General features: G+C 43.6%; 1 protein-coding gene across 3 annotated transcripts in view; it reads left to right on the forward strand.

Moving 5' to 3' along the window:
- The window catches only part of LOC142748831 (LON peptidase N-terminal domain and RING finger protein 1-like), a 52,379-nt gene that overhangs the window by 15,193 nt on the left and 9,784 nt on the right, over positions 1-27,402 (forward strand). For 2 of the 3 annotated variants that reach the window (XM_075856118.1, XM_075856120.1), the window contains exons 4-9: positions 1,680-1,832; positions 9,857-10,004; positions 15,561-15,663; positions 21,450-21,564; positions 21,652-21,773; positions 26,418-26,576. In XM_075856118.1, coding sequence (XP_075712233.1) covers positions 1,680-1,832; positions 9,857-10,004; positions 15,561-15,663; positions 21,450-21,564; positions 21,652-21,773; positions 26,418-26,576 — 800 coding nt within the window. The remainder of the gene's footprint in view (positions 1-1,679; positions 1,833-9,856; positions 10,005-15,560; positions 15,664-21,449; positions 21,565-21,651; positions 21,774-26,417; positions 26,577-27,402) is intronic. The other variant, XM_075856119.1, reaches the window with a different exon arrangement.

The following is a 27,402-nucleotide window of genomic DNA, read 5'->3' on the forward strand; positions in this document are numbered from 1 at the left end:
CAGGTCCAGGAGAATCCCTTGACGTCACTGTGTATGGACAGTGACGTCAGGGGCTCCAAAAGTAGAGGAATCCCCATCCAAAGCGTCGGCAACGCTCTGGCTGGGGATTCCACTCCTAGAGGGAGCCCCAATGGAGCTATCTACTTGGGGTGTGTGTGGCAGCATTTGCGGAGGGCACTTTGGCAGCATCTGCGGAGGGCACTGTGGCAGCATCTGCGGAGGGCACTGTGGCAGCATCTGCGGAGGGCACTGTGGCAGCATCTGCGGAGGGCACTGTGGCAGCATCTGCGGAGGGCACTGTGGCAGCATCTACGGAGGGCACTGTGGCAGCATCTACGGAGGGCACTGTGGCAGCATCTACAGAGGGCACGGTGGCATTATCTAGGGGTGTGTTGCATTATCTACAAAGGGCACTGTGGCAGCATCGACCGAGGACTCTGTTACAGCATCTAAAGAGGGCACTGTGGCACTATCTAAAAAGGGGCTGCCCAATCTTGACATGTGTGTCTGCCAAACGCTGCCAACTGAGCCGCCGGACTGCATTTAGCAACACTTAAACTGGAAAACTGGATTTTTGAAATAAGTACATGGAGAATTCTCTCAAATTGTAAACCTAGCGCTATTATTATAGTAATGTAGTATTAGTATTTTAGCAATATAGTGTTATAGTAGTTAAAATAAATAATTGATTAACAATAATTTTGTATTGTATCAAATTTGATAGTAATGCGGCCCGTCAACTTTCCATTTTTTCTATATGCGGCCCACTTACCCGCCCGAGTTTGAGATCCCTGATCTAGACGGTCCTGTCACTTTCCATCTTACTGCTATTTGGCGCCGCTAGCATTGTCCAAAAAAATAAAAAATAAACAGGTCGTGTATGCAAGCATATAATCTTTTATACTTAGATACACTTGCCTTGATAATATTTCACACATTGGCAATTGTATCTAAGCATGAAATTTTTTCTGATTACATACACCGAACAGCTGATGTTTTTCAAACTGTCCACTGTATGTAATATTTCAGCATAATAAGTACAGTTGCGCATGTAGTACCTTCAGCGGACCAAAGACTTCCCACGACTGGTGCCCTGCCCTGCATCTACTGCGCATGCGCCGATATGCGTGTTCATGAGATAAATGACATCCTCTATGAAGGACGGAGAGGATATCATTGCGCATGCGCGGCCACCGCTAAAGGTAAATAGTGGTGGCCGGATCCCTAGACAACGAGCTACAAACAAAGCGGGACTGACAGCGACTTCAATCAAGAATAGCACGAAAACGACATCACTGGGCTACGGACAGGTAATTAGAAAAATTATTAACTTTAGAAGGGTGAGCTTAATAGCTAGATTTTTGTACATGTAAGTAACCCTTTAACCTGACAGAAACTTCAGACGGAACCCCTCAACAGAAGGGCAACGCTGATGTGAACAGGGCCTAAAATGGCTTGGAATAGTCCCAGTTTACAGCTCTGGAGCACAGACTGCTGCTCTGGATTTCTACCAACAAGGGGCACTATCTTCGAACATAGCATAGCTCAGACATTTACTAGAGTACAACACCTTTCCTAGATGTCACTAACTATTCTTAAAGGGGTTCTAAATCATGTTATAAGTAGAGCTGCTATTTAGACATTTTGTGAAGGCCTTACTGTACCATTATTCCCCTTAGATTCTGAAGGACTTGGGGTGTTCTGTGCCTTCATCTCTGGAGGATTTAATGGATGAGGTGTCTCGCATCTCGACTACTGTGGACACTTCCGCTCTTATAGCTCCTCTTGAAGCTGCAAGCATTGGGTCTCAAGACTGTGGTGCCAGCAATAAGGTAACGTTGCACAAATAAGAACACAAAAAAATGTACTACTGCTGGTAGTCATGGGTTCTGTCTGACCTTTCCGTCAGGGGAACCCATGAACGGAATCCAAATGGAAACCATAGCATCACCATTGATTTCAATGGGGACGGATCCAGTGCAAATGCAGAAACCATTTGCATCGGAAACTATTTGCACCGGATCTGTCCCCATTGAAATCAATGGTGATGCAAACGGAAACTTACGGTTTCCGTTTGCATTCCGTTCATGGGTTCCCCTGTCGGAAAGGTCCGAAGGAACCCACGAAGTCCCGACGCAGATCTGAACGAAGCCTTAAGGGCCTTTTATGGGGATGAGCGGTCGTTACTGTATGTCAAAACAGCAGTTTATAACCACATATGGGATGTTACCATACTCAGGAGAAATTGCTTTACAAATGTTGGGGGGCTTTTTCTTTTTTATTCCTTGTGAAAATGGAAAAATGTTGATCTAAAACGACATCTTATGGGAAAAAAAATTTCATTTTTAATTTTCATGGCTTAATTCTAATTAATTCAGCAAAAACTTTGGGGTACAATTCTCACTATACCCCTAGATGATTTCTCAAGGGGTGTAGTTTCCCAAATGGAGTCACTTCTGGGGTGTTTCCACTGTACTAGTACTACAGGGGCTCAGCGTATGTGACATGGCGCCCAGAAACCATTCCAAAATCCAAATGCACTCCTTCGCTTCTGAGCCCTATTGTGTTTCCAAACAGCCGTTTATTACCACATGTGGGGTATTGTTTTACTCGGGAGACATTGCATTACAAATGTTGCGGTGCTTTTTCTCCTTTAGTCCTTGTGGAAATAAAAAACAATTAGCTAAACCTACATTTTCTTTCAAAAGAATGTAGATTTTCATTTTCATGGCCTACTGCCAATAATTTCTGCAAAAAACCTGTTGTGTCAAAATACTCACTACACCCCTCAGATAAATTCCTTGAGGGGTGTAGATTCCTAAATGGGGTCACTTTTGGGGGATTTCAACTGTTTTGGCACCGAAAGAGCACTTCAAACATGACATGGTGCCTAAAATATATTCTAATAAAAAGGAGGCCCCAAAATCCACTAGGTGCTCCTTTGCTTCTGAGGCCGGTGCTTCAGTCCATTACCACACTAGGGCCACATGTGGGATATTTCCTAAAATTGCAGCTTCTGGGAAATAAATATTGAGTTGCATTTCTCTGGTAAAACCTTCTGTGGTACAGAAAAAAATAGATTAAAAATGAATTTCTGGAAAAAAAAAAAGAATGAAACTTTGTAAATTTCACCTCCATTTTGCTTTGATTCATGTGAAACGTCTAAAGGGTTAAGAAACGTTCTAAATACTGTTTTTTATACTTTGAGGGGTGCAGTTTTTAAAATGGGGTATTTTATGGGGCGTTTCTAATATATAGTGCCCTCAAAACCACTTCACAACTGAACTGGTCCCTAAAAAAATAGACTTTTGAAATTTTCTTGAAAATTGCTGTTTACGTTCTAAGCCTTGTAACGTCCTAGAAAAATGAAAGGATGTTCAAAAAATGATGGCAATCTAAAGTAGACATATGGGGGGTTGTTAATTAGCAACAATTTTGTGTGGTATTACTATATGTCTTACAAGCAGATACTTTTAAATTGTGAAAAATGCTAATTTTGTGCAATTTTTTGTTATATTTTGGTGTTTTTCCACAATTAATTACTCAATGTATCGAGCAAATTTTGCCAGTAATATGAAGTCCAATGTGTCACGAGAACCTTCTCCGAATCGCTTGGATAAGTAAAAGCATTCCAAAGTTATTACCACATAAAGTGAAACATGTCAGATTTGAAAAATGTGGCTCTGTCAGGAAGGTCAAAAGTGGCCACAGCGGGAAGGGGTTAACCGAGCACTCCAAAGATGATAAAAACGCACACAATCTTTTGAGGCTAGCCAATGATAAAGGCTCCCACAACCCTAGCTTGGAGGCCCATGATAAAGCAGCCCCAAAGGGCTACAGATTATATTTATTAAAACAACATCACAAAAGGCGGCTCTAATAATAAAGGTTATAGAAACGCAATAAGTAAAGCGCACACCATATCATGTAGTATTATAACCCTGGTCTATGTTATCTATGTAGTACAAACAGCAGATAATTCAGTCTAGAAAAGACTGCCAACGGTGTACAAAGTGCCACCAGAACAAATCGTGAATAAGAAAGCAAAGGAAAAGTTTAAGAAGAATGAAAGTTCATTATGCTGTGCCCAGATGATGATCCGCGTGTATGGCGCTGATTGCTGTTGCCATCTTTAGGTCTTACCTTTTCGCTATCAGGGGTTTCGGCACAATTTTCCCAATTTTGACTTACACAAAAAATCTTGAATTATAAAATAAAAATAATCATATTATGCACCCATATCTATATATTTTCTGAAAGTAGACACCTGGCACTTTGGGGAAAATGCCACTCAGCACTTATGGACCCCTTCATGCGACTTGACCTCGAAGTGTAACGGTTTGTAAGAAATGCAGGCAAATTCTTGTTTGTGGCTAAAAGTCTGACCCAAGGAGAGCCGGAGACTAACAAAACCTCCTAAAAATAAAACTCCCGATGTGCAGAGTTCGTAGATGACCCTTCTGCCAATGTCTACATACATATATATTCACATATTCACCAGTAATGAATAGACCAAAGATATCCAGAGGTCACGGAGTCGACAAATGTGATAATATATGCAACTAATCATCTTATTACTCCTTTTACAGGGGCCAATTATCGGGCAAACGAACGTTCATGTAAACAGGGCAACGATCAGCCGATGAATGAGCAAGCGCCCATTCATCGGCTGATCTACTAGTTTATGCGGGATTAAATAATATCGTTGTTGGCAGCACATCTCCCTGTATAAACTGGAAGACTTGCCTCCGACCTGATGGAAGTCTATGGGGATGAACAATCGCATTAACGATTGCTCGTCCACATACACAACCAAGCATTGCTCCTTGTGAAAAGAGCAAACAAGCGCCGATCAGCGGGCTGCCTCGTTGATCAGCGCTAGTTTTCACAGCCCATATTGTGCCATGTAGTACGACCCTTAGTAGGAAAAAATTACCCCCATAAATGTGACCATTAGAGCACACATGTCCTCTCTGATTGGTAAGAGTGGGTTAATAAGCAATAATACAACCATATGAACGAAGTGACTGTTTGATGTGAGCTGGTCATGAATAATCATCATACTTAGTCTTCTAGACAACAACTTTATCAGTTGAAGCCCGCAGTGAAAACTGAAGATGTGGCTGGTCATAGTATTACATGGCGGACATTCAGTTGACTGGCCAACCACGTAATACGTGGACAGGCGAGGTCCAGCAGAACAAGAGACCCTCGTTGCTCCAGCTCATAGAGAGCCCTGCCTCACCACTGGTCTCACGGTCCTCTGCAGTTACCGTTGCACCTCTTCGCACTGACGGGCTGCCGTTCATAGTGGCGAGATGTCAGGTGGCTGCTCTGGCCGGTGTTGATGTCACTGTGGATGGCATGTTAGCACCTGGAGGAACAATGTGTACTGTATGAGGACACAAGACTAATAGGAGGGGTGGCAGGAGCAGAATAGGTAATATAAGTATATTGCTTCGTAGATTTTTCCATTTTAAGCCCCTTTAACTGCGACGTATGATTGGAATTTAAAATTGTGTATATATAAGATACAGGAAAAATTTTGTTTATCCGACATTTGATAATACAGAAAGTCTGATAATCCGCCGGAGAAAGAAATTAGATTGCAATATGTTTTGGGCTGAGTTACCGTTTCTATGCCATCGATATGATTAAATTTACTAACTGGAAAATAATTGCAAATTAATTACACAAATGCATCCTATCCTTTCTGCTATTTGTTTTTCTTATTCTTTATGCTTATTTTTTTTTATTGATAACTGAATGGAAATGTAATATCCAGTGGCAGACCTAGGAGTCTTGGAAGTGATTTCTTTGATTAACCAATCTTAGGGAGCCCCCTAGTGTATAAATGATGCTACTCCCGTGCATGCTTATGGCTAATCCTCCGCTGTTAATAGAAGTTCACATCAGCTTACAAAGTAGATAAGGAATAAGAATTAAAGGAATAAAAGAAAAATTCATAGAACTAAACCGTCAGATGTGAAGTTAGAGACTTGTGTATCCGCTTGGTGTAAGACGCTTCCACATTGTCATGGATATGAACTTCTAATTGGGTCTGTCGGGTTTCACCGAGGGGTCTGTTGTTTTGACGGAAAAAATAGGGCTGCGTGCAGGTCTGTATTTTCTATCAATGTGACAGAGTTTGTGACGGAGGCTCCAAAAAAAAGCCTTTGACCGCAGCATTACATTTTAGACAAAAACTTCTCCCAATAGGGGAGAGTTATCAATGTATTTACACCAGTTTTCTGGAGTAAATACCTTTTAATAGGGGAGGTGTTCGGACAGAGAGCCATATTGATGAAGCTTCGACGCCACTTTTTCATGTACGTATGTGGCAGATAACGTGGTTGGGGCTTGCAGAGTCATGTTGAGATTAATGCCAGATTTTATAATGTGCCCCCAGGGGCAAATGCAGGATTTGTAAAGGGGGTTTCCAAAAGCATACTTTTTAAAGCAAATTATTTTTGCCACGCTCCCGCTAACCCCTGGTATTTACGCTACGGGTATTGGTCTGCATGTGTCCACCAGCCTAGCCGTTTATATTACAAGCACTAATATAAATGGCTGGGCTAGTGGATATGTGCTGATCACTATTCGTAGCATAGATAATGCCACACACACTGCCCCCTGTAGATAGTGCCCCACGCTATGACAATCAATTTCACCTGTCCTGTTTTCACGTCGTCCTCCTGCCCCTTCTGACCAGGCCTACTCCAGCGGAACGACACAGGCGGGTCTTCACGGGTCATCGCGGGACCTGCCTCACAAGAGAAGCGCCGAATGGTGAGGAAGGGAATTGATGGTTCCCTTGCCTGGCCAACACTGTAATTTGTTTCCGTGTCCTAAAGATGGGGATACTATTGGGTCCAATTGTATGTGAGGGCCTTTAGAGCCAGCAGGATCCACCCGGGGGCCCTCCTGAGCCAGGGATATAGCAAGACCTGGAGCTGAACCTCCAAGAGCTCCAATAAAAATCTGGCCTTGGTCACAGGGGGATTCTGGGCAAATGGAAGCCTCCCCTCTGCGGGCACCCCTCGCTCTGTTGATTGGTCTGGCGCATGCTGCACTGGAGGAGAGACTGTTTTTCTAGATATGCTTTTACATAATTGTAAGATCGAGAGCAATAGCGCACTGTGATCTACCAGGATTGGACAATGTGGAAATGGCGGCGTGTATTGTTGCCCCTAAAGCTAAATGGCATTATGATACCGCATAACATTGCAATCAAATACAATTTTAACATAGCCCTGTAGAGAGAAAAATTGCAGGGTACATTGCGGTCTTGTGCCAAGAAGGTAATGTGAAGTTTGGTTTAGTGTTATCTTGTAGCTTTTTCTACATCTGAAACGTTGCTACTTGCATATCCCGACTCGTGGAATAGAATAAATAAGTACAGTAAAATTCCTTTAATCCAGCACCAATTTATAGTTGTGGCAAACCCTTCACTGGCGGCAAGCAGAGATCTTGAATATAGTGAAGAATTGAAGCAAAGTATATTAGAAAGGTGCCGAAGTTCATCTTATTGCATAACCTTGTCTCCGATATCATGATACTGAGTTATTCTAAAAATATTACTTTCTCTAGGGAAAAAGTGTTTTGCTGCAGCCCATGTTATTGGATGTGACAGGTAGTTATCGAGACTATTCCTGAAGATCAGCCACAGGCCACAGATATTCAAGGATTGACAAGCATATTATAAATCTGAGACATCAGGCAACGACTCAATCCTGGATCTTCTAATTTTTTATTTTTTTTAGGACATTAGGCACAAAAAGTTATTTTGACCTTATTTTTAGGGCAAACATTTTATTTCAAGATTGATTAAAAAAGACCAAAAAGGCTTGTCAATATTACGCCCGTCTGTCCGCAATAGATCTGTATTGGATCATTTTTTTTTTACGTCTGTACGTATTCTTTGAAATCATAAAAAATACAATCCTATATTGACCCAACCTTAAAACAGATCAAATACGGATGGTTTCTGAAATCCGTATAACAGATTTGATTTCATTTTTTGGGGTTTCCATTGACTTCAATCAGGATTTCTTGGCTGCAAATCGGCATCCGATGAAGCATGCCGCGTTTTTTTTATTTTATGTGTCCATGCAAAAGACTTCATGTGAACAGAACCATTTATTATTATAGGGTCAGCGTAGAGAAGGTGTGGCTGGACTAGGATACTTTACTGAGATAAAAAACAAAAAAAAAGTTTTCATGGTTTGTCTGGTATTCCAGCTCAGTGCCTCTTTCTTGAAATCCGACAAAAAATAATTAAAGATTGGAGAGATAAATATGAAATAAATTCCGTGCGAGGGTGCTGATGGTAGAAGTGGTTAAGTGAGCGGACAGGTCTGTTCTCCTGTTAGCCAATATTTAGCCTATTTGTGCCACTTTCACTAATAGGAGAACGGATCTGTGCCTCTTAATATGTTGCCCTTACCTAGCGCAGCATATTGAGGTGACAGATCCGTTTTAAAGTGGACCTGTCACAAGATCATATAAGTTGTACCCATTAACTGACCTGAATAGCGCTGATTCCAGCAATGTTTTTTTTATTTTTCCTGGAACCCCTCATTCCAGAGATATGACCACTGTTGTGTGGGCTCCCTGTATGCTAATTTGCTGTAGTTAGGGGGTGGAGCTAGCTTCCCTGACTGATACTGACCAATCAGTGCGATGCAGCTTGAGGTTAGTTCACGCCCTGTTGGCTAACTACAGAAAATTAGCATAGAGGGAGCCAACGCAACAGTGGGCCATATCTCTGGAATGGAAATCCAGGAAAAAAAGAAAAACATTACTAAAATTAGGGAGACCGCGCTATTCAGGTCAGTAAATCAGTTTAACTTATATGACCTAGTGACACACTTTCTTTTTAAAGAATAGCTTTGTTGTCCGCAAGGTACCTCCTGCACTTAACAGCAGAAACCATTGTCATGCTAGAAAAATATAGCGGGGTCAAAAGTGGTAGTTGTCCTCAGGGCTTCATTATGCAGGGCCTTCACTACGCCATCTTTGCCATGCACGGGTCAGATAGGCGTATAGATTCTGGTGCGTATGCCATTCTGACATTCAGGTCCTTTCTTGACTTCTTTCAAACTGTAGGATCCTGTGGACCGAGATAAGAGGAAGACAAGTTCATGTGTTAGAGTGTGGCACGACTGTTCCTATCGATCGGCTGGCTGCTGATTTATGGACTGTATGCCACTGTTGAAAATGAACAATGTGGTGCATTATTTGGGCACTGAATTGGGGTATTATGGTGTCTAGCATTCTGTGGTGCTGTTTTTTGGGCACTGTATGGCAGTGTTATGGTGTCTAGCTTTATAGGGATGCTGTTTTTGGACACTTTCTGGCAGTATTATGGTGTCTAGCACCCTGTAGTGCTGTTTTTTGGGCACTGTATGGTGGTATTCTAGTGTCTAGCACTCTGGTGCTGTTTTTTGGGCACTGTATGGTGGTATTATGGTATCTAGCACTCTGGTGCTGTTTTTGGGCACTGTACGGCAGTATTATGGTGTCTAGCATTCTGTGCTGCTGTTTTGGGCACTATATGGTGGTATTATCGCGTAGTACTCTATTGCTGTGTTATATTATCTGGGTACTTTATGATCCTGTTATTAGCCTAATTTTTCTAGGCTATTTTGTGATTTCCCTTGTACAAAAAAAGGGATGGATGACAACAATTTTGCATCCATCCATCCTTTTTGCTAACCTATAAGTGTCTGTTAAGAAGTTATATGGTTACATTCAAAGAGAGCGCATTTAGAGAAGTTTTGTTATTCCATACGTATAAGAGTTGATACATTACAAATATTTTTATTGAGATGTTCCTTTTATTACCGCTCCTCAGGTTGATGGAGATGAGAAGAGTCCTCCATTGGTCCAGCCTTCTGGTGGGATATCAACTGCCTTAAACCAAGAACAAAGGAAAAGGAAGGAGCTGGACAAGTCAACGCCACCAGACAAGGAAAGACCAAGTAAGCATTTAAGATTGACAGGTCAGTACTGTAGTGGGAAAAAATAAATTGTGGTATGGAACAGACCACGTGTCTTCTCTATAAAACCTGACTACTTTTATTGACATCTACTACTGCTGCTGCTGCTTCTCTCAGTTACGCCTCTGCTGCTGCTGCTCCCAGTTACGCCGCTGCTGCCAGTTGCGCCTCTGCAGCCGCTGCTCCCAGTTGCGCCTCTGCAGCCGCTGCTCCCAGTTGCGCCTCTGCAGCCGCTGCTCACAGTTGCGCCTCTGCAGCCGCTGCTCCCAGTTGCGCCTCTGCAGCCGCTGCTCCCAGTTGCGCCTCTGCAGCCGCTGCTCCCAGTTGCGCCTCTTCAGCCGCTGCTCCCAGTTGCGCCTCTGCAGCCGCTGCTCCCAGTTACGCCTCTGCTACTACAACTACTACCAGTTACGCCTCTGCTACTGCAACTACTACTCCCAGTTACGCCTCTGCTACTGCAACTACTACTCCCAGTTACGCCTCTGCTACTGCGACTACTACTCCCAGTTACGCCTCTGCTACTACGACTACTACTCCCAGTTACGCCTCTGCTACTACGACTACTACTCCCAGTTACGCCTCTGCTACTACGACTACTACTCCCAGTTACGCCTCTGCTACTACAACTACTACTCCCAGTTACGCCTCTGCTACTACAACTACTACTCCCAGTTACGCCTCTGCTACTACAACTACTACTCCCACTTACGCCTCTGCTACTACGACTACTACTTCCAGTTCAGTTACGCCTCTGCTACTACGACTACTACTCCCAGTTACGCCTCTGCTACTACAACTACTACTCCCAGTTACGCCTCTGCTACTACTACAACTACTACTCCCAGTTACGCCTCTGCTACTACAACTACTACTCCCAGTTACGCCTCTTCTACTACAACTACTACTCCCAGTTACGCCTCTGCTACTACAACTACTACTCCCACTTAAGCCTCTGCTACTACAACTACTGTGCTCCATGCACGCATACCTAAAAGTTATCTTAGACAGTGTGCGCGCACATTTATGAAGTGTTTTAGTCACTTTTTGCTTCTTGTTAGTAGATGTGGCTTAGAAAAAATGAGGCTTGGCATAGAGAAAAGGTGCGTGTAGCAAATTGCGCCAAAATTTGAGGCAAAAAATAGTCTACCGTAAACCAACCAAGAGGTGGCGTAAAGTTAGAGAAATGTGTCTAACGTTTCTAGCAAGATACACCAGATTTATCACACCGCATTCAAGACTATGATCAATTTGGCGCATTGCCTGCCTGGCCTAGTTCTAAGATGTCTAACCGGCTGGTTGCGGACAGTGGACAAGTATGCTAGTCATGAGCAGCAGGACGTTTCTGCATTAGGACGAGCATAGTTGTCCTAAGATCGCACCGCCATAGCAAGCGTTTCCCTTTGCGATCAAGAGCAGGGCAATGGTGGTATTACACAGCCACACTCCCGCTAGAACAGCATGGAAGCCGCTGATCTCCACTGTTAACCCTTTGAACGCTGAGCGCACCATTCAAAGGGAAAGAGTGAGGGGAGGATCCCTCTTTGATGGCCATACCTTATATGCACAGACAGCCCGGGGTCCACTTCAGTACGCCATGGCTGACTAGCCATATTTCCTTATGGAAATACCCTAATATAACCTAAAAACTGCATGATGTACTAGCATGTAGATATATGCCAGTACATTATAGTTAAAACATTTATTTATTTTTTTAATTAAACACACAAATGCACATTTTTACAAAAAATAAAATTTATTAAATAGAAGTCCCAAAATATAAAATAATATTCACATATTTGGTTTAATCACGACCGTAATAGCCTGCACAGTAAATTTATAGCATAATTTATGATAATCGGTGCATGCTGTAAAAAAATTAAAACTGCAGCAAACTGCTTTATTTTCCTGCATTTTTGCCCAAATAAAAATTCATCTAATCTACGTCCTAATGTGTATTTATAACAAAAAGGGCACCTACATAAAGTACAACTTGTCCCACAAAAACAATGCATTTTTATAAGGCAACGACAAACAATAAAAAAGTTACGACCGCCGGGATGCCAAGAGAAAAGATAAAAATTGTTCTGGTCCTCAAGGCCAAAAAACTTGTTTAAATAACAGTCTTTAGTTTTGAGGGAGATTCCATTAAAGGATATTCTCCAATAATCACATTATCACCTATACACAGGATATGTGATAAATGTATGATCGCCGGAGGCCCCACTACTGGAACACACACCAATCACTAGATACGGGGTCCTGACCCCCATTCCTCCTCACTACACGATCAGTGAGGAGGATTTTGAATGGAGCGGATGTCATGCATGTGCGCTGCCGCTCCATCCAGTGTCTATGGAACCAACTGAGACAGCCGAGTACAGCAATCCGAGTTTCCGTCGGCAAGTGGATCTGCCTACTAATGAAACAGGAGGATCCATCTACTACTATGACCACCACCACCACAGGTGGATCTACCTACCGATACCACAGGTGGATGTATGTACTACTACCAACACCCCTACCACAGGTGGATATATCTATTACTACCACCACCACCACCACCACCACCACAGGTGAGGCTATTTACTACTACTACTACTACCACCACCAGAGGTGAATCTATTTACTACTACTACCACCACCACAGGGGAATCTATCTATCTAACAGCAACCCAAGCGGATTTATCTTCTACTACCCCCCCACTACCACAGGTGGATCTACTGTATCTACCACCACCACAGGTGGATGTATCTATTAGGAAACGTCCGTCACTTTTAGGTTGTCGTGACTACTAGCCAAGCTTCTGCGTGGCCCTGGTTTGAGATGCAGAGCCAATCTTATTTCTCCATCTGTAACCTATCAGGGCCAAGGGTGGAGTATTTGTGTCTGTTCAGTTTTTTCATTGTTGCTTGTGATTTTCTTGTGGATGCATGTGTCTGTTCAAGCTCCTGGTTTCACCCTGAATCACCTTGACTACTTGGACAATTTGAACTGAACTTCGACTGTGTCTTTGGATTTACCCTCTGCTGACTGATTAGGATTTGATGCTCACAGCTGGTTTCGACCTCTGCAACTTCTGGTAGTCTTCTGTTTGGCTATTTGGACTTTTAGTCTCTCCTGGTTTGAACTTTGCTTGTTGATCACCACTCTGGCTTTCTGGTTATCCGTTCTGGTATTGCCTGCAAGTGCACCTCCTGTCCAATACTGTATTCTGTAAAAGCAACCTGGGTTATATGCGCCCAAATCCAACCTGCCTTGCGGCGGGCTCTGGTGAAGACCATAGAGTAGCCTTAGACTCTGCTGACCAGAGTGATGACGGACTTGAGGTAGCTGATTTATTTGTTCGCTTGATCCAGACAGTTTCCAGCAGTCTTTGGGGAATTGCTCATATAACAATTCCATAAACTTTCACTCTGGGGAATTGCTCAAGTAGTGATTCCTTGACCCTATTTTCTACTCCCACCACAGGTGGATTTATCTTCTACCATCATTACCACTGGTGGATTTATCTTCTACTACACCAACAGCACAGGTGGAGCTACCTTCTACTCCTACCACCACCACCACAGGTGAATCTATCTTCTACCATCATTACCACTGGTAGATTTATCTTCTACTACCACCAACAACACAGGTGGATCTATCTTCTACCACCACCACCACCACCACCACAGGTGGATCTATCTTCTACTACCATCACCACCACAGGTGGATCTATCTTCTACTCCCACCACCACCACCACAGGTGGATCTATCTACAGGGTTTACTAGTCCAGCATGATAGAGGCATTAATTGAATGTTTCCTAAAAGAAGATTCTGGAAGACTGAAAATAAACCCCTTCTCCACACAGAGCATCTTTAATTCCATTAACAATCAATAAGGGAGACTAGACATGGACCGCACATCCACTATATACTATGATCAATTGCGGCTAGGCAAACTTTACAAACATGAACATGAGGTTCTTTGTTAACATTTTGATCAAATTGTATAAGCCCACTTGCCACTTCACGGCGACCTCTTTAAAGTGCGTCCCTACTCTATCAGTTGCAGCACCGCATGGCGGTCACCGCTCCTGCAGAGGGAGCAACCCAGAGGCCCAAAAGCACCCATGTCATCAGGCCAAGCCAAGCCTCCCTGGCTCTGGGCCACACCCCCCCCCCCACAGGTGCAGCCCCACAACAACAACAGACACCACCCCACAGTAGCACAACAAGTGAACAGATGGAATAAGCTCACCTTACCATGCGCCCCCAGTGGACAACAGGGAGTTGTTGATTCTTAATTCCATTAAAATAATAGGACGTGTGTCCAAACTAATGGAGAAGTCTACAAAAGTACTATGAGCGGGTTATTATAATAGACTTGGGCACGCCAATCCCTCTCTGCCATCCTCCATCTTGTTTCTTCCTCTCTTGAAGTCCATAGCACCATGCCGTCTATTCTTGTCTTCTATTACCACAGTCATTCCCTGTCTGTAAATGCCTTGAGAGATGAATCATGGTGGTCGTGCGTCTGCTCCTATCATCGAGAAGGCCCTGTACACAGCAGCGTATCATGCTGATCTCTTTATCCATTTCACAGCCTCAGAATTTGCCTTCCTCATTGAATGCTCTAATTCTGAATATGTGATGGTGGAGCCACTATTGCCCTACAAAAAACCACAAATGTTTGTTGATATATTATATACGTATATATTGCATGTTAAAATAAATGGTTCTAGAAAATTTATATTGTAGTATGCTTTAAATTTAAATTCACTAGAACTACACATGCCCCCATATCCGAGCCAGCCACAGTGTCCCCATATCAGAGCCAGCCGCAGTACCATCAGAGTAGTGAATGCCACAGTGCCTCCATATTACAGCCAACCACAGTGCCCAAATGTGATCGCAGCTGTGGCCCCATATCAGACCCAACCACATTGCTCCAATTACAGTTATAGCCCCAAGTACAGTTATAGTTCTCCATAGCAGTCAATCACATTGCCATCATATCACAGACAACCACTCTACCCTCAGGGGCCCCATAACAGGAGCAACCACATAAATTTACCCCCCCCCCTCCACTTGGGCCACTCAGAATCTGTTACCTGAATAGGACACCAATAACATAGAATATTAAACTTCACCCAAAAGGACAACATAGAGCCTTTATGGTGCCTACATACAGTTCATTGGAACGTCGGCAGAACTTGGTTTTGGCAGAACCGGACGATTATCTAATGCCCGATCCTCTGTTCTCCGGCAGTGGCTTATTCCTTTCTCCATGTTGGGAACATATCCATGCGATATGTATTGGGGGGAATAGCTGTCAGCCAAATGAGCATTCAGCCGACCGCTATCTATTGTGAATGCACTTTTATATTTCCAGCAATTTTTTTTTTCAAGGAGCAAACTTTTACTACTCCAAACTTTTTGAGTCCTCATGTTTGCACTTTAACATTGTCTGAGCTTCATAGCCATTCACTTTTTTTTTGCTGTTAGTTGGCGTCGCAGTGAGAACTCTGGAAATTAGAGACTGCTGATGTGTCATGACCTCTAAAATGTTTTGCAGACTCTCAGGAAGATGAGGAGAATCAGAAGGATAACCTCCCACCTGATTCATCGCTGAAAAACATCTTGAACCTCTCGGATGTAGAATGTTCTCTGTGTATTCGGTGAGTAACAAAAAGATTAAAATAGTAAAGTCAGAATTAGGTGTTTTTTATCTTTGTAAAATGTAGAAATATAATTTGCATATGAGTTTAATGAAAGACATTTTTTTTTTAGATGTGGTCGTTCAATTTCATTACCTATCCAAAATACAAGTTAATGTTTGTTCTGGGATAGCGGAATGAGATCTGGGCCGGCTCCAGCCTTCTTTGGGCTTGTACAAGGTCACAGTGGGCAGTGCTATAGAGCATGTTTACCCAAGTAGCCATGGGCCCCAAGCCAAGTGAGCCCTGGCATCCTTCCGGGTCTGGCCCAAATATTTCCTCCATACCTCTTTTTAGTTCTTATAAAGGGGAAATGCAGTAAAGTTCGATCTTGCACCAAGACTGATTTCCAGAAAAAACTTGATAGAGCCTTGGATCGTTGGTCTCAGACTATTTCCTCTGTGTTTACAGACGATCATAGGGAAATGCAATCCGCTTTAACAAGTCCCTTGATATCCACAAGAGACCAACTTCTTCAATTTGACATTTTTCCACCAAATTTATTACACCCCTTACAAATTATTTAGAATGGGACGCATACTTACTCCTGTCTATCCATGGTGCCACTGATACTTTCTGGGCTGAGGTATTAGAATTTCTTGAGCTTAAAGTAGGACCCCCTCGTATACTTGATCTCAGAAGGCGTCTTTTATTATAGGTAGAAGAAATTATACCTACTGTCGCTGTTCGATCTCTCAAGACACTCTTAGGCTGGGTTCACACGTGGCGGAATTGCTCTGGAATTCCGCTGCGGACACTCCGCAGCGTTAATCCGCAGCGGAGCCGTTTCTCCATTGACTTCCACTTTAATTTAGAAGTGTTTGTTTAGACGATGCGTAAAATTCCGCTGCGGAGCATAGGCTGCGGAGCGGAATTTGGTGTCCGCAGCATGCTCTGTCTGTTGCGGAGCAGTGGCGGACTGGTTGTGGACTCATGGCGGAATTTCTCCATTGACTTCAATGGAGATTCTAAATTCCGCAATGAAGTCCGCAGCTGTCATGCACATGTTATGTGTGCTGCGGATGCGTCTTGCTTTTTTGCCATGACATTTCTTCATTCTGGCTGGACCTATGTATTTCTAGGTCTACAGCCAGACTGAGGAAGTCAATGGGGCTCCCGGAATTACGGGAGCGTTGCTAGGCGACATCAGTAAATAGTCACTGTCCAGGGTGCTGAAAGAGTTAAGCGATCGGCAGTAACTGTTTCTGCACCCTGGACAGTGACTACCGATCCCAATATACAGCAACCTGTCAAAAAAATAGAAGTTCATACTTACCGAGAACTCCCTGCTTCTGTCTCCAGTCCGGCTTCCCAGGATGACGTTTCAGTCTTAGTGACGGCTGCAGCCAATCACAGGCTGCAGCGGTCACATGGACTGCCGCGTCATCCAGGGAGGTCGGCCTGGATGCCGAAAGAGGGACGCGTCACCAAGACAACGGCCGGTAAGTATGAAATTTGTTTACCTTCACTAGGGAAAGTGCTGGCCCTTCTCTCTATCCTGCACTGATAATAGAGAGAAGGGAAGCACTTTGACCGCAGTCCGCAGCAGCTAGTCCGCATCAATTTACTGCACATTTTGGGCAGATCCGCAGCCGTAATCCGCAACCCGGATTAGGTGCGGCATTGATGCGGACAGTTGCGGAGGAATTCCGCCACGTGGGGGCATGCCCTTATGGTTCTATGCTAAAAAGACTATTCCCCTGCATTGGAAACATCCAATTGTCAGCATGGATTGCGTTGGTTAATTCTACCTTGCCACTTTTTAAGCTCCCATATGAAGCACGTGGGTGCCCTGATAAATTTCTGAAAGTGTGGAGCTCTTGGATAGCCAACCCTCATACTAGCTCATAACTTGCTATCGTTCAGATTGCTTGGGCCTGGAATTGGCTGACGTCTCTCCGCTGTCCCCTGTTCCTCGGTTAAAGTGGCTCTGTCACCACATTATAAGTGGCCTATCTTCTACATAATTTGATGTGTGCTGTAATGTAGATCACAACAGTGGTTTTTATTTAGAAAAACTATCAATTTTGACCAAGTTATGACCTATTTTGGATTTATGCCATAGACTTTCTTAATGCCCAACTGGGCGTTTTTTAGCTTTTGACTAAGTGGGCGTTGTAAAGAGAAGTGAATGACGCTGACCAATCAGCGTCATACACTTCTCTCCATTCATGTACTCCGACATCGTGCTCTCGCGAGATCACGATGTGCTGTCACTTACTCACACATTAACGTTACTGAAGTGTCTTGAGAGTGAATAGACATCACCTCCAGCCAGGACGCGATGTCTATTCACAATCCCGACACTTCCGTAACGTTTGTGTGGGACTTAATGACAGCAAGCATAATCTCGCGAGATCACGCTGTAAATGACTGCACAGCGTCATCTCGATGTGCTGTGGAAGTAGATGACACACAAACGTTACCGAAGTGTCGGGATTGTGAATAGACATCGCGTCCTGGCTGGAAACGATGTCTATTCGCTCTAACTTTACTGAAGTGTCTTGAATGTGTGAATAAGTGACAGCACATCGTGATCTCGCAAGATCACTATGTGCGGACTACATTAATGGAGAGAAGTGTATGATGCTGATTGGTCAGCGTCATACACTTTTCTCCACAACGCCCACTTGGTCAAAAGCTAAAAAACGCCAAGTTGGGCATTAAGAAAGTCATTAGCATAAATCTAAAATAGGTCATAACGGTCAAAATTGATAGTTTTTCTAAATAAAAAACACTGCTGTAATCTACATTACAGCGCCGATCAGATTATGTAGAAGATAGGGCACTTATAATGTGGTGACAGAGTCTCTTTAACGGCTGCTATTGACTGGTCCTCACCTAATCTTATCTTGCATTTTCTTCTGATAAGGAAAAGCTGTTTGTTTAGTTTCTGTTTTTGTTTTATATAATATATACTGATATGTGCCGTAATATATCCATGTGTTTTTGTAAAAATTTACCTTGTACACTTGGTACAGATATGCTTTGTACTGATTATGCCGTTGTTTTATACTTCTTCATTTTGTACCGCTGTTTGATATGAGGTCTTTATAAAGATACCTTTTTAAAAAAAAAAAATAAAGTCTGATTTTCAGAACGAGAAAATGACTCTATGGAACACCTAAAGGGGTATTCTAGCTTCCAGCATTTTTCACCTATCCAAAGGAAGATATTCTGATTTCTCCCAACATCCCTATACTCAGAATGTTTTAAGCCCCTCCCTAATCCACCCAGGAATCTCCCGAAATACCCACTTTGGGACATATTAGCATAAGCCACACCCACCTTTTGGTCCGTTTCACAGGACTATAACCAGTGGTGAATGATTAAGGCATTGTGCAGCGTTGCGAAAAATGGTGGTGCTATGTAAACCCTTTGTTTCTGCTGAATGCAGCATTTCTAGGGTTAATAGAGTGAAGTTCCCAAGTTGCAACCCATCATCTTTACAGGATGTTCTCTGCCATCTCTACAGAGCAGCGTGACAGTCCTTCAGTCTATTTACAGACACATTTAGCGGGATTCGGAGAGGCTGGCATGTATCCCTGGAAACAAAATGCGGAAAGGAGTTTCATTGTTGCAGGATCCACACAAAAAGCCCAAACCGCAGAGTCCTTGTAGAATGAAAGAGATCGCTGAAGTTTTTCGTGCAAAAGGTCACAGACTAAACGACTCTGCTAATGCACTGCAGAGCTGTGTGTCTCCCCGCGCAGGAGCCCTGAGTACATAGGGGGCCACCCAAGTGCACTCCAGGGCAGAGATTGTTTAAAGGGCTTCTGACATTACATACAATATATAAAGTGCATCAATGTAAATATTTCCAGTTTCAGCAAATTAAAGTCATTTTTTGTATAACTAAAACTTATGCTTTTCCAATATACTTTCTGTATTAATTCCTCACAGTTTTCAAGATCTCTGCTTGTTGTTATTCAGTAGTAACATTCATTGTTTACTTCCAGTGGATAAAACGCTGTCCTGGTCATGTGATGGACACACAGCTGCTGGAATCGTTACATGGTCATGTGGTGGACACACGTGCTGGGATCGTTACATGATCATGTGATGGACACACAGGTGCTGGGATCGTTACATGGTCATGTGATGGACACACAGGTGCTGGGATCGTTACAGGGTCATGTGGTGGACACACAGGTGCTGGGATCGTTACATGGTCATGTGATGGACACAGGTGCTGGGATCGCTACATGGTCATGTGATGGACACACAGGCGCTGGGATCGTTACATGGTCATGTGATGGACACACAGGTGCTGGGATCATTACAGGGTCATGTGGTGGACACACAGGTGCTGGGATCGTTACATGGTCATGTGATGGACACACAGGCGCTGTGATCGTTACATGGTCATGTGATGGACACACAGGTGCTGGGATCGTTACATGGTCATGTGATGGACACAGGTGCTGGGATCATTACATGGTCATGTGATGGACGCACAAGTGCTGGGATCATTAGAAGACACAGCTCTGATACACATACTGTAACGAGCCGTGTACATCTCAAGACCATGAACAGAATTTTATCCACTGGGAGTAAACAATGAATGTTCATACGGAATAACAACAAGCAGAGATCTTGAAAACTGTGAGAAATTAATACAGAAAGGATATTGGAAAATTAGACCTTTTCCCTTTTATTATGAGGAGACGGATCAGAGTTTGACGTTGCCTTGCATAACCCCGTGACGCACCATGGCGTAACTGTAAAGTTATGTAATGATGATCGTGCGGGCACAGGAGCTGTGCCCTTGCTATCACCACTGGAGCCCCTTTTGATTGACAGCCGCTGTAGCATCCAGGTTTAGAGAAATCTCTTAACACTATCGTTTAACCCCTTAGATGCCCACCTGTCGTGATCCTCCGCGCAGAAAATAACAGCAGCATCTTAAGTGTTTGATAAAGAGAGGGGGCTCAATCATGGGGCATTATCATGGCAGCCGGGGGCCTAGCAACAGCCCGAAGATCTGCCATAAGCATTAGCATCTGCCAGAGGCATGGCCTAATAGGTTGCCTGTTGGTGTAATACTATCGGGGAATAATGTTTTGGAATACTATGTACTCCAAATCATTTTAGAAGCGATCAAGTGATTGCTGCTTCAAGTCCCTTAGGAGGAGAAAAAAAAAAAGTTAAAATAAAGTTGAATAAATTTTAATAAAAAATGGCTCCATCAAAAAAATACATATTGACTCGTAGAATAATGATAGATTGTTTGTCTTTTATCCACACAGTAAACAGTGGGAAAAAAAGAGGCATTACTCACCCAACGGATCTCAGGCTTTCCAGCATAGCCGCCCCAGTCCTCGCAGTCGCCATTTGTTGACATGATGTGCCTTTATACCCATATGACCACTGCATCCAATCACTGGCCTCAGCGGTCCCGTGCCTTATTACCCACTGAGGCCAGTTATTCAGTATCACAATCACGTGGCTATTACGGGCACATCATCGCTGCAGCCATGTCCTCAAACAGCGGCGGGGAGGACCGGGGCAGTGCCTCCTTTTTTGTTGGCTAAACTTTGATGGCATCGTCATTGGAGGTAACCCTTAAATATTGAAGTAAATATATATATATATATATATATATAGTTATATTATAACATTTTATTTTTATTTAAATTGTGTAGAGCCTCATAATAATGTTAAGTGATTCATGAAGAATCTCGTCATTGTTTTCCTCAGTTGTCTAGCTTTTTTGTTTTGGTCTTATTTGCTGTGTTTTTGCTCAGGATGTTTTTGGAGCCAGTCACCACCCCTTGTGGGCACACCTTCTGCAGGGAATGCTTGGAGCGCTGCATGGACCACCAGCCATACTGCCCACTATGCAAGCAATGCTTACGCGAGGTAGCATGGACATTTCACTTCAGTGTTGTTTTTGTCCCCTCTGCCTTTTACCATTAATTTATAATTTCATGGTCCTCTCCTTCGCAGTACCTGAGGGTGGGGTCTTATCCGCTCACTGCTGTTCTGCAGGATCTCATGATGACCATGTTTCCTTCGGAGATGTCTGACAGGAAGCAGGTTCACCTTACTGAAATTGCGGAGATGTCCAAGTAAGTAATTCGCTATAGTCAGTAGTTTATGAAATGGTCCACCTTCCAAAAGCCATGCTTCTAAGGCGGGTGTTGAATATTATTTACATTGGCTAAAAGTACTTTTTAAAGGGGTATTCCCATCTAAAGTGATGGCCTATCGCTTCACAATATTTTCCTGCACAGTGTCGCACCAGCCTCATGGAAGCGACGCTGTGCAGGAAAAACTTAGAAAGGGATGCAGCACTAAATCAGCGCTGCGACACCCCTTCATTCTCCAGCTTAGTGGGGGTCCCTGGACCTCCAATAATCATAAGATGGGAATAAACCTTTAACCTCTTAGCAAATTCTGACATACAGTTACGTCCGATGTACGTTACCCCAAGATGGCGTGGGCTCAGAAGCTGTGCCTGCACCATACGCGACTGGTGACGGTTATTTCAAACAACCGATCCTATCTGTTTAACCCCTCAGATGCTGTGGTCAATGGCAACCGTGTGATGTAAGTGGTTAGTTTGCATCATGGGGGGGTCGGGCCGACCAGGGGACAAACGGAGCTCTCTCCGCTCATCGCACCCACCACCCCCTGCGCCAAGATCACATGGTGATAGTAATGGCTACCATGGCAGTCAAAGGCCTCCAGGTATGCCATCAGTGCGCTACTATTAAACCTTAATACACAAGTATTGCAGTGGTTAAAAAAAAAATGTTTAAAAGCATTAAATTTTTTTTTATAATAACTAAAAACTCTTAAAAAAACGAACCCCATCCCATTTTTTATAAACAATTTAAGCGCAAAAAGTTAATATAATCGGTTACTGCATCCATAACCAAGTATGGGACCTGTAACCACTACAGCTCGCCCCACAAAAAACAAACTCGTATTGACCCGGAGAATAATTAGGCCCGCCACACTCTTGGTACGCCCCTGGATCGGTCTTCTGAAACCCTCGGCTATCAGCTGTTCTCACTGAGGAAATGTTATATTGAATGGTGGCCATACAAATGAATAGTCATCCATGTAATACATGGACAGGCCAGGTCCACCAAAGCGAGAGGAGCTGACACTTAGGGGGACTCATCTATGACGTCCACATAGGGCATATGATAAAGTGTTGTCTAAGTGAGACAACCGTTTTCATTCGCTGCAGCTCCTTCATTCTAAGGATCGGTGGGGATCCCAGGGTCACAACTTTTTGGTGAGAATACCCCTTTAAACCTCACGTATACTGCATGGAAGACCACACATTTCGTTCAATGCTGAGATATTTTTCAATTAAAGTTGTTTAGGAAAGCCTCTCGTTTTTGGGGATTAAAATCCCACAGAGGAACCTTGTACATCTGGTTATTGAGGTAAAAAAAAACACAGAAATGCCTAAATGAGGATGTACCCCATAAAACAGGTGAACATTTTGTAAAGGATCTGCCAGGCACTACGTCTGTGGATACTCCCAGGATTAATCAATCGACACCTGAGGCCAGACCTCTTAGACTGACACCTGCTCCCACCAATCAGGGTGGCAGGCTCAGGAGTGGGAGAGCCTATCGCGGCCTGGTCAGTCGGAGTTAGCTCCGCCCCCTGTCCATTTATACCTGCCGTTTTCTCTTCCTCATTGCTTGTGATTCTTCCTGGTTTCCTGGCCCCACTGCTGCCTTGCTCCAGCCTGCTTCTCCCCTGCTTCAGCCTTGCTTCAGTTCCCGCTTAGCCTGCTTCGCTCTGCCCCCGGCTTGCTTCCTGCTCCGTGCTCTGCGTTTGTATACTTCATTACATCCTGATCCTGACTGCTCGTTCACCACTCCGTTCCCTCACGGTGTTCCGTGGGCTACTGCCCCTTCCCTTGCTTGTTCCCTGTTTGTATCCCCTTGCACTTAGTCAGCGTAGGGACCGCCGCCAAGTTGTACCCCGTCGCCTAGGGCGGGTCGTTGCAAGTAGGCAGGGACAGGGCGGTGGGTAGATTAGGGCTCACTTGTTCCCTTCACCTCCTTCCGCCATTACATATTTATTGTCTTTTTTTTTCGCTAAAACCGCAATCATTACATTTTAAAATTTGCAGAAACTAAAATCTATGATTGCCGAACATAAAAACAGTTACGTTGTGCGGATCTGCACGTTCCTTCTCTAGAATGAATGGAATTGTTTGAAGACCTTCACACCGGAGAAAAGATAATTACTATGGCGGGAGCAGCTTAACAGGATAACGGAGTTCACTAATTGTGGGGCCCTCTATATCAGCAGAATAATTGCAAAGCCTCGGCAGGTGAAATTAGAAACTCGCCCTTAGAAATTGTGCCGTAATTAATGTCCTTGTCATGACCTTCGTTGACTTCAGGGCCTGAAAATGAGGTTTCCTGTACCTGTATGTCATTTACTTCCCTCTGATGTCTGCAATTTTGTTCTTGTCATCTGCTCAGCAGAGATCACAGCTGCAGTTGGCATAAGACGCTACAGACAGTATGGATGTTTTAACGTCGTAGTGAACCACTGCAACCAGTCAGGAATCTGCTTCTATCTTACCAGTGCAAGTGGTTTGACAACAACCAATCACAATATAGTTGACATCAAACGAGACGCATTTTGTATCTTATAGCCACTCTAAAATTATAAATCTGATGGGGTATATAAAGTAATATTATGTGTTGCCCTCCAGCTGTGTCCCAATGCTGTGGATGTGCCGTTTTAGGGTTCCCTCTGTGTTGTTCAAAAATGGCCACAGCGCTTCTCAGACTGAGTCTAAGACACTCCCACTGTACATGGATTGGACAGAACTGCTCACGTGATCAGCTCTGGCCAATTCGAGTAGAGTGGGAGTGTCTCAGACTCGTTGTCTAAGATTCGCTGTAGCCATTTTGGGACAGCCCTAAAACGGTGGATCCACAGCATTGAGGCACAGCTAGAGAGCACAAGGTAATATTACTCCATGGACACCATCTTATTTATAATTTTGTCCTGGGACTGGAGGGTTGCTTTAATTTAACAGTTTGTAACTCCCCACGAAGGGCTAGTCCACACGTGGTGTATACAGAAGACACAGAATTTACAGTAGCAGCAAAATTGATGAAATTTGAACAAATGTCATCTACACACTGCAGAAAAAATTAGAACAGAATATGGGCGTTAATTGTCCTGCGGTACAGATTATATGTCAATTTATGTTGCGAAATTGTCAGATTTGTAGCGAATTTTCCCCATTGAGTTCAACAGGGAAGTGCCCATTGTGCTGGATTTTGCTGCGCATTAGCTGCTTATATGAAGCAAAATCCACAGGTAGAGTGTAAAAAAAACAAACCCCAAAAAACGTTTCACAGTGAAAAAAACCCCAAAAAAACTATACTCCGCTTTCCTAGCGCTCCCATGGCTATGCGTCCCTGCTCCCCGGCTGGTCTCTGTACTGCCAGCCTCCTGTTTTCAGGTTTCATCACATGTGACCGCCACAGCCAAACGCAGGCTGCACCAGATACGTCTGATGAAAAAAGTGGTGTTTTTTTTAAGTCAATCTCCAGGCTAAAAATCTCCCACCTCCAGGGCTGGACTTCCTATTCGAGACAAGGCCGATGTAAGCGGTTAGTTTGCGTCAAAGGGGGTTGTGCGGCTTGTAACTAGGGATTTCTCTGCAGGAACGTGCTGTTCCTGTAAGGACTGATAGAATAAAACTTTATTCTACTGCACTTGGCCATGTCCAGTATTGCGTTTGTGTGGCGCTTGTAAAATTCCTTTAATCCGGCATCGTATCCATAAACTCTCATAATCCAGCACTTGTTGTAATTCGCACTGGACTTCAGCTTTAGCCCCCTGCACACTTTGCAGATTTTGTTTCAGAAATCCAGAGACGGCAGAAACAACCCCGTCCTGATGAATGGTACAGAGGTCTTTAATCGCAGAAATTTCTGCAACAAAACTGCAGTGTGTACAGGAGCCTCAATGTGCAATTTTACAATTAGATTGATTTTGTTTCTGGAGATTCTCTGCTCTCAGAAGGGAGTTTTATATATTTTTCCTGTGACCTCTGATAATCCAGAATAGGTGTCGGATTAACAGATATCAGGTCCCATTGGTTATCATTGCATATTTATTTGTATAAGGGCTTATTCACACGAACGTTGTATACGTCCATGTGACGGCCATTAAAACAGCGGCCGTCACACGGACAGATGTATTTCAATGGGGCCACAACCCGATGGATAATTAAAAATGTTATGGCTCTTGGAAATCGGCGACACAAAGTTTAAAAAAAAAAAAAGGGTTTTTATTGTGCAAAAGTAGTAGAACATCAAAAACGATACATATTTGGTATCATCGTAATCAAATCAACCCAGAGAATGAAGTTATTATGTTACTTATACCACTCTGTATACGCCGTAAAAACAAGACCCAAAAAACTTTGGCGGAATTGCTGTTTGTTTTTTTTTTGCTATCCCCACAAAAAAGTTCCGCTATACATTATATGTACCCCAAAATGGGGGCATTAAAAATTACAACTCGTCCTGCAAAAATAATTCCGCATACGGCTAAGTGAATGAAAAAATAAGTTATGACTCTTGGAATGCGACGATGAAAAAATGAAGAATAAAAAATAGCTTGGTCCTTAAATAAACTCTTAAAACGGTCTACAATGTCAAACGCCACATAAAAGTTCCTGATTTATTGTTCGTTATGCTTCTTTTCAGTCTGGTTAGCAACGTGCCAATTTTCGTTTGCACTGTGGCCTTCCCCGGAGTCCCCTGTCCTCTCCATGTGTTTGAACCACGTTATCGCCTCATGATGCGTCGCTGCCTTGAAGCTGGAACCAAGAGCTTTGGGATGTGCTTGTATGAGAGCGGCAAGAGGTAATGATCATACGCTACTTCTGGTCTAATTGACATCCCTCCAAAAATTCTGATAAACTTGTAATCTACACACCAACACTACAAAAACCATAATCAAGAAAAGGGAGACTCATTTATTTATTTTTTTAATACATTCATAGGAGTTGTTCTTCAATTTAACTCCAGTCAGTTGTGAAAATTCTTCTTCCCATTCAACTCCATTTTATTGTCCATAGGGGGCAGTATTATAGTAATTAGCTTGGATAAAGTAGATAGATATTAAACTGCCGCTGAGATTGGTGCTCCCCCTACCACTGAATTATTACGTTGTACGGCAACTCGTCCCCAATTCCTGAATTATCACCTGACATCGTGACTCTATTCCTAAAATCCACCGATGGGGCAGCCTTCCTTATTTACTGCCCCAGTGCCTCTTCCAGCAGCTCCCAAGTCACTCCAGAGGCGGACATACCATTGGTGCAGCCAATTACTGATGGATTGTTAGAAAGACGTAAGAGGACGATCTGTGATTAGATATTGAAGAGCAAAGGGCCCATATACGGTCCGCCACTGGGGCGCTCCCTGTGTATGGTGATGGGAGCTGACCATGAAATGCTAACTCTGGGTTCTGCTTGTGCCAGTAGGGCAGTGAGTAAGCAGGGCTTCCCCGGCGTTGGGCCACCAGAACGAATCCACCGTTGAAGGTAATACTTCAGAGTCTGGTTTTAAGTAACCCTGGTTATGAGTTTTGCCCAGAGTGGACACCATCACATGTACATGGTCTGATAACCGACCTTGGCAGGATTTTAGCCCGATACAATTTCATTATACCAACCTTTTTCAGCCT

Source organism: Rhinoderma darwinii, chromosome 3 (genome assembly GCF_050947455.1).
Source record: "Rhinoderma darwinii isolate aRhiDar2 chromosome 3, aRhiDar2.hap1, whole genome shotgun sequence".
Taxonomy (NCBI): domain Eukaryota; kingdom Metazoa; phylum Chordata; class Amphibia; order Anura; family Rhinodermatidae; genus Rhinoderma; species Rhinoderma darwinii.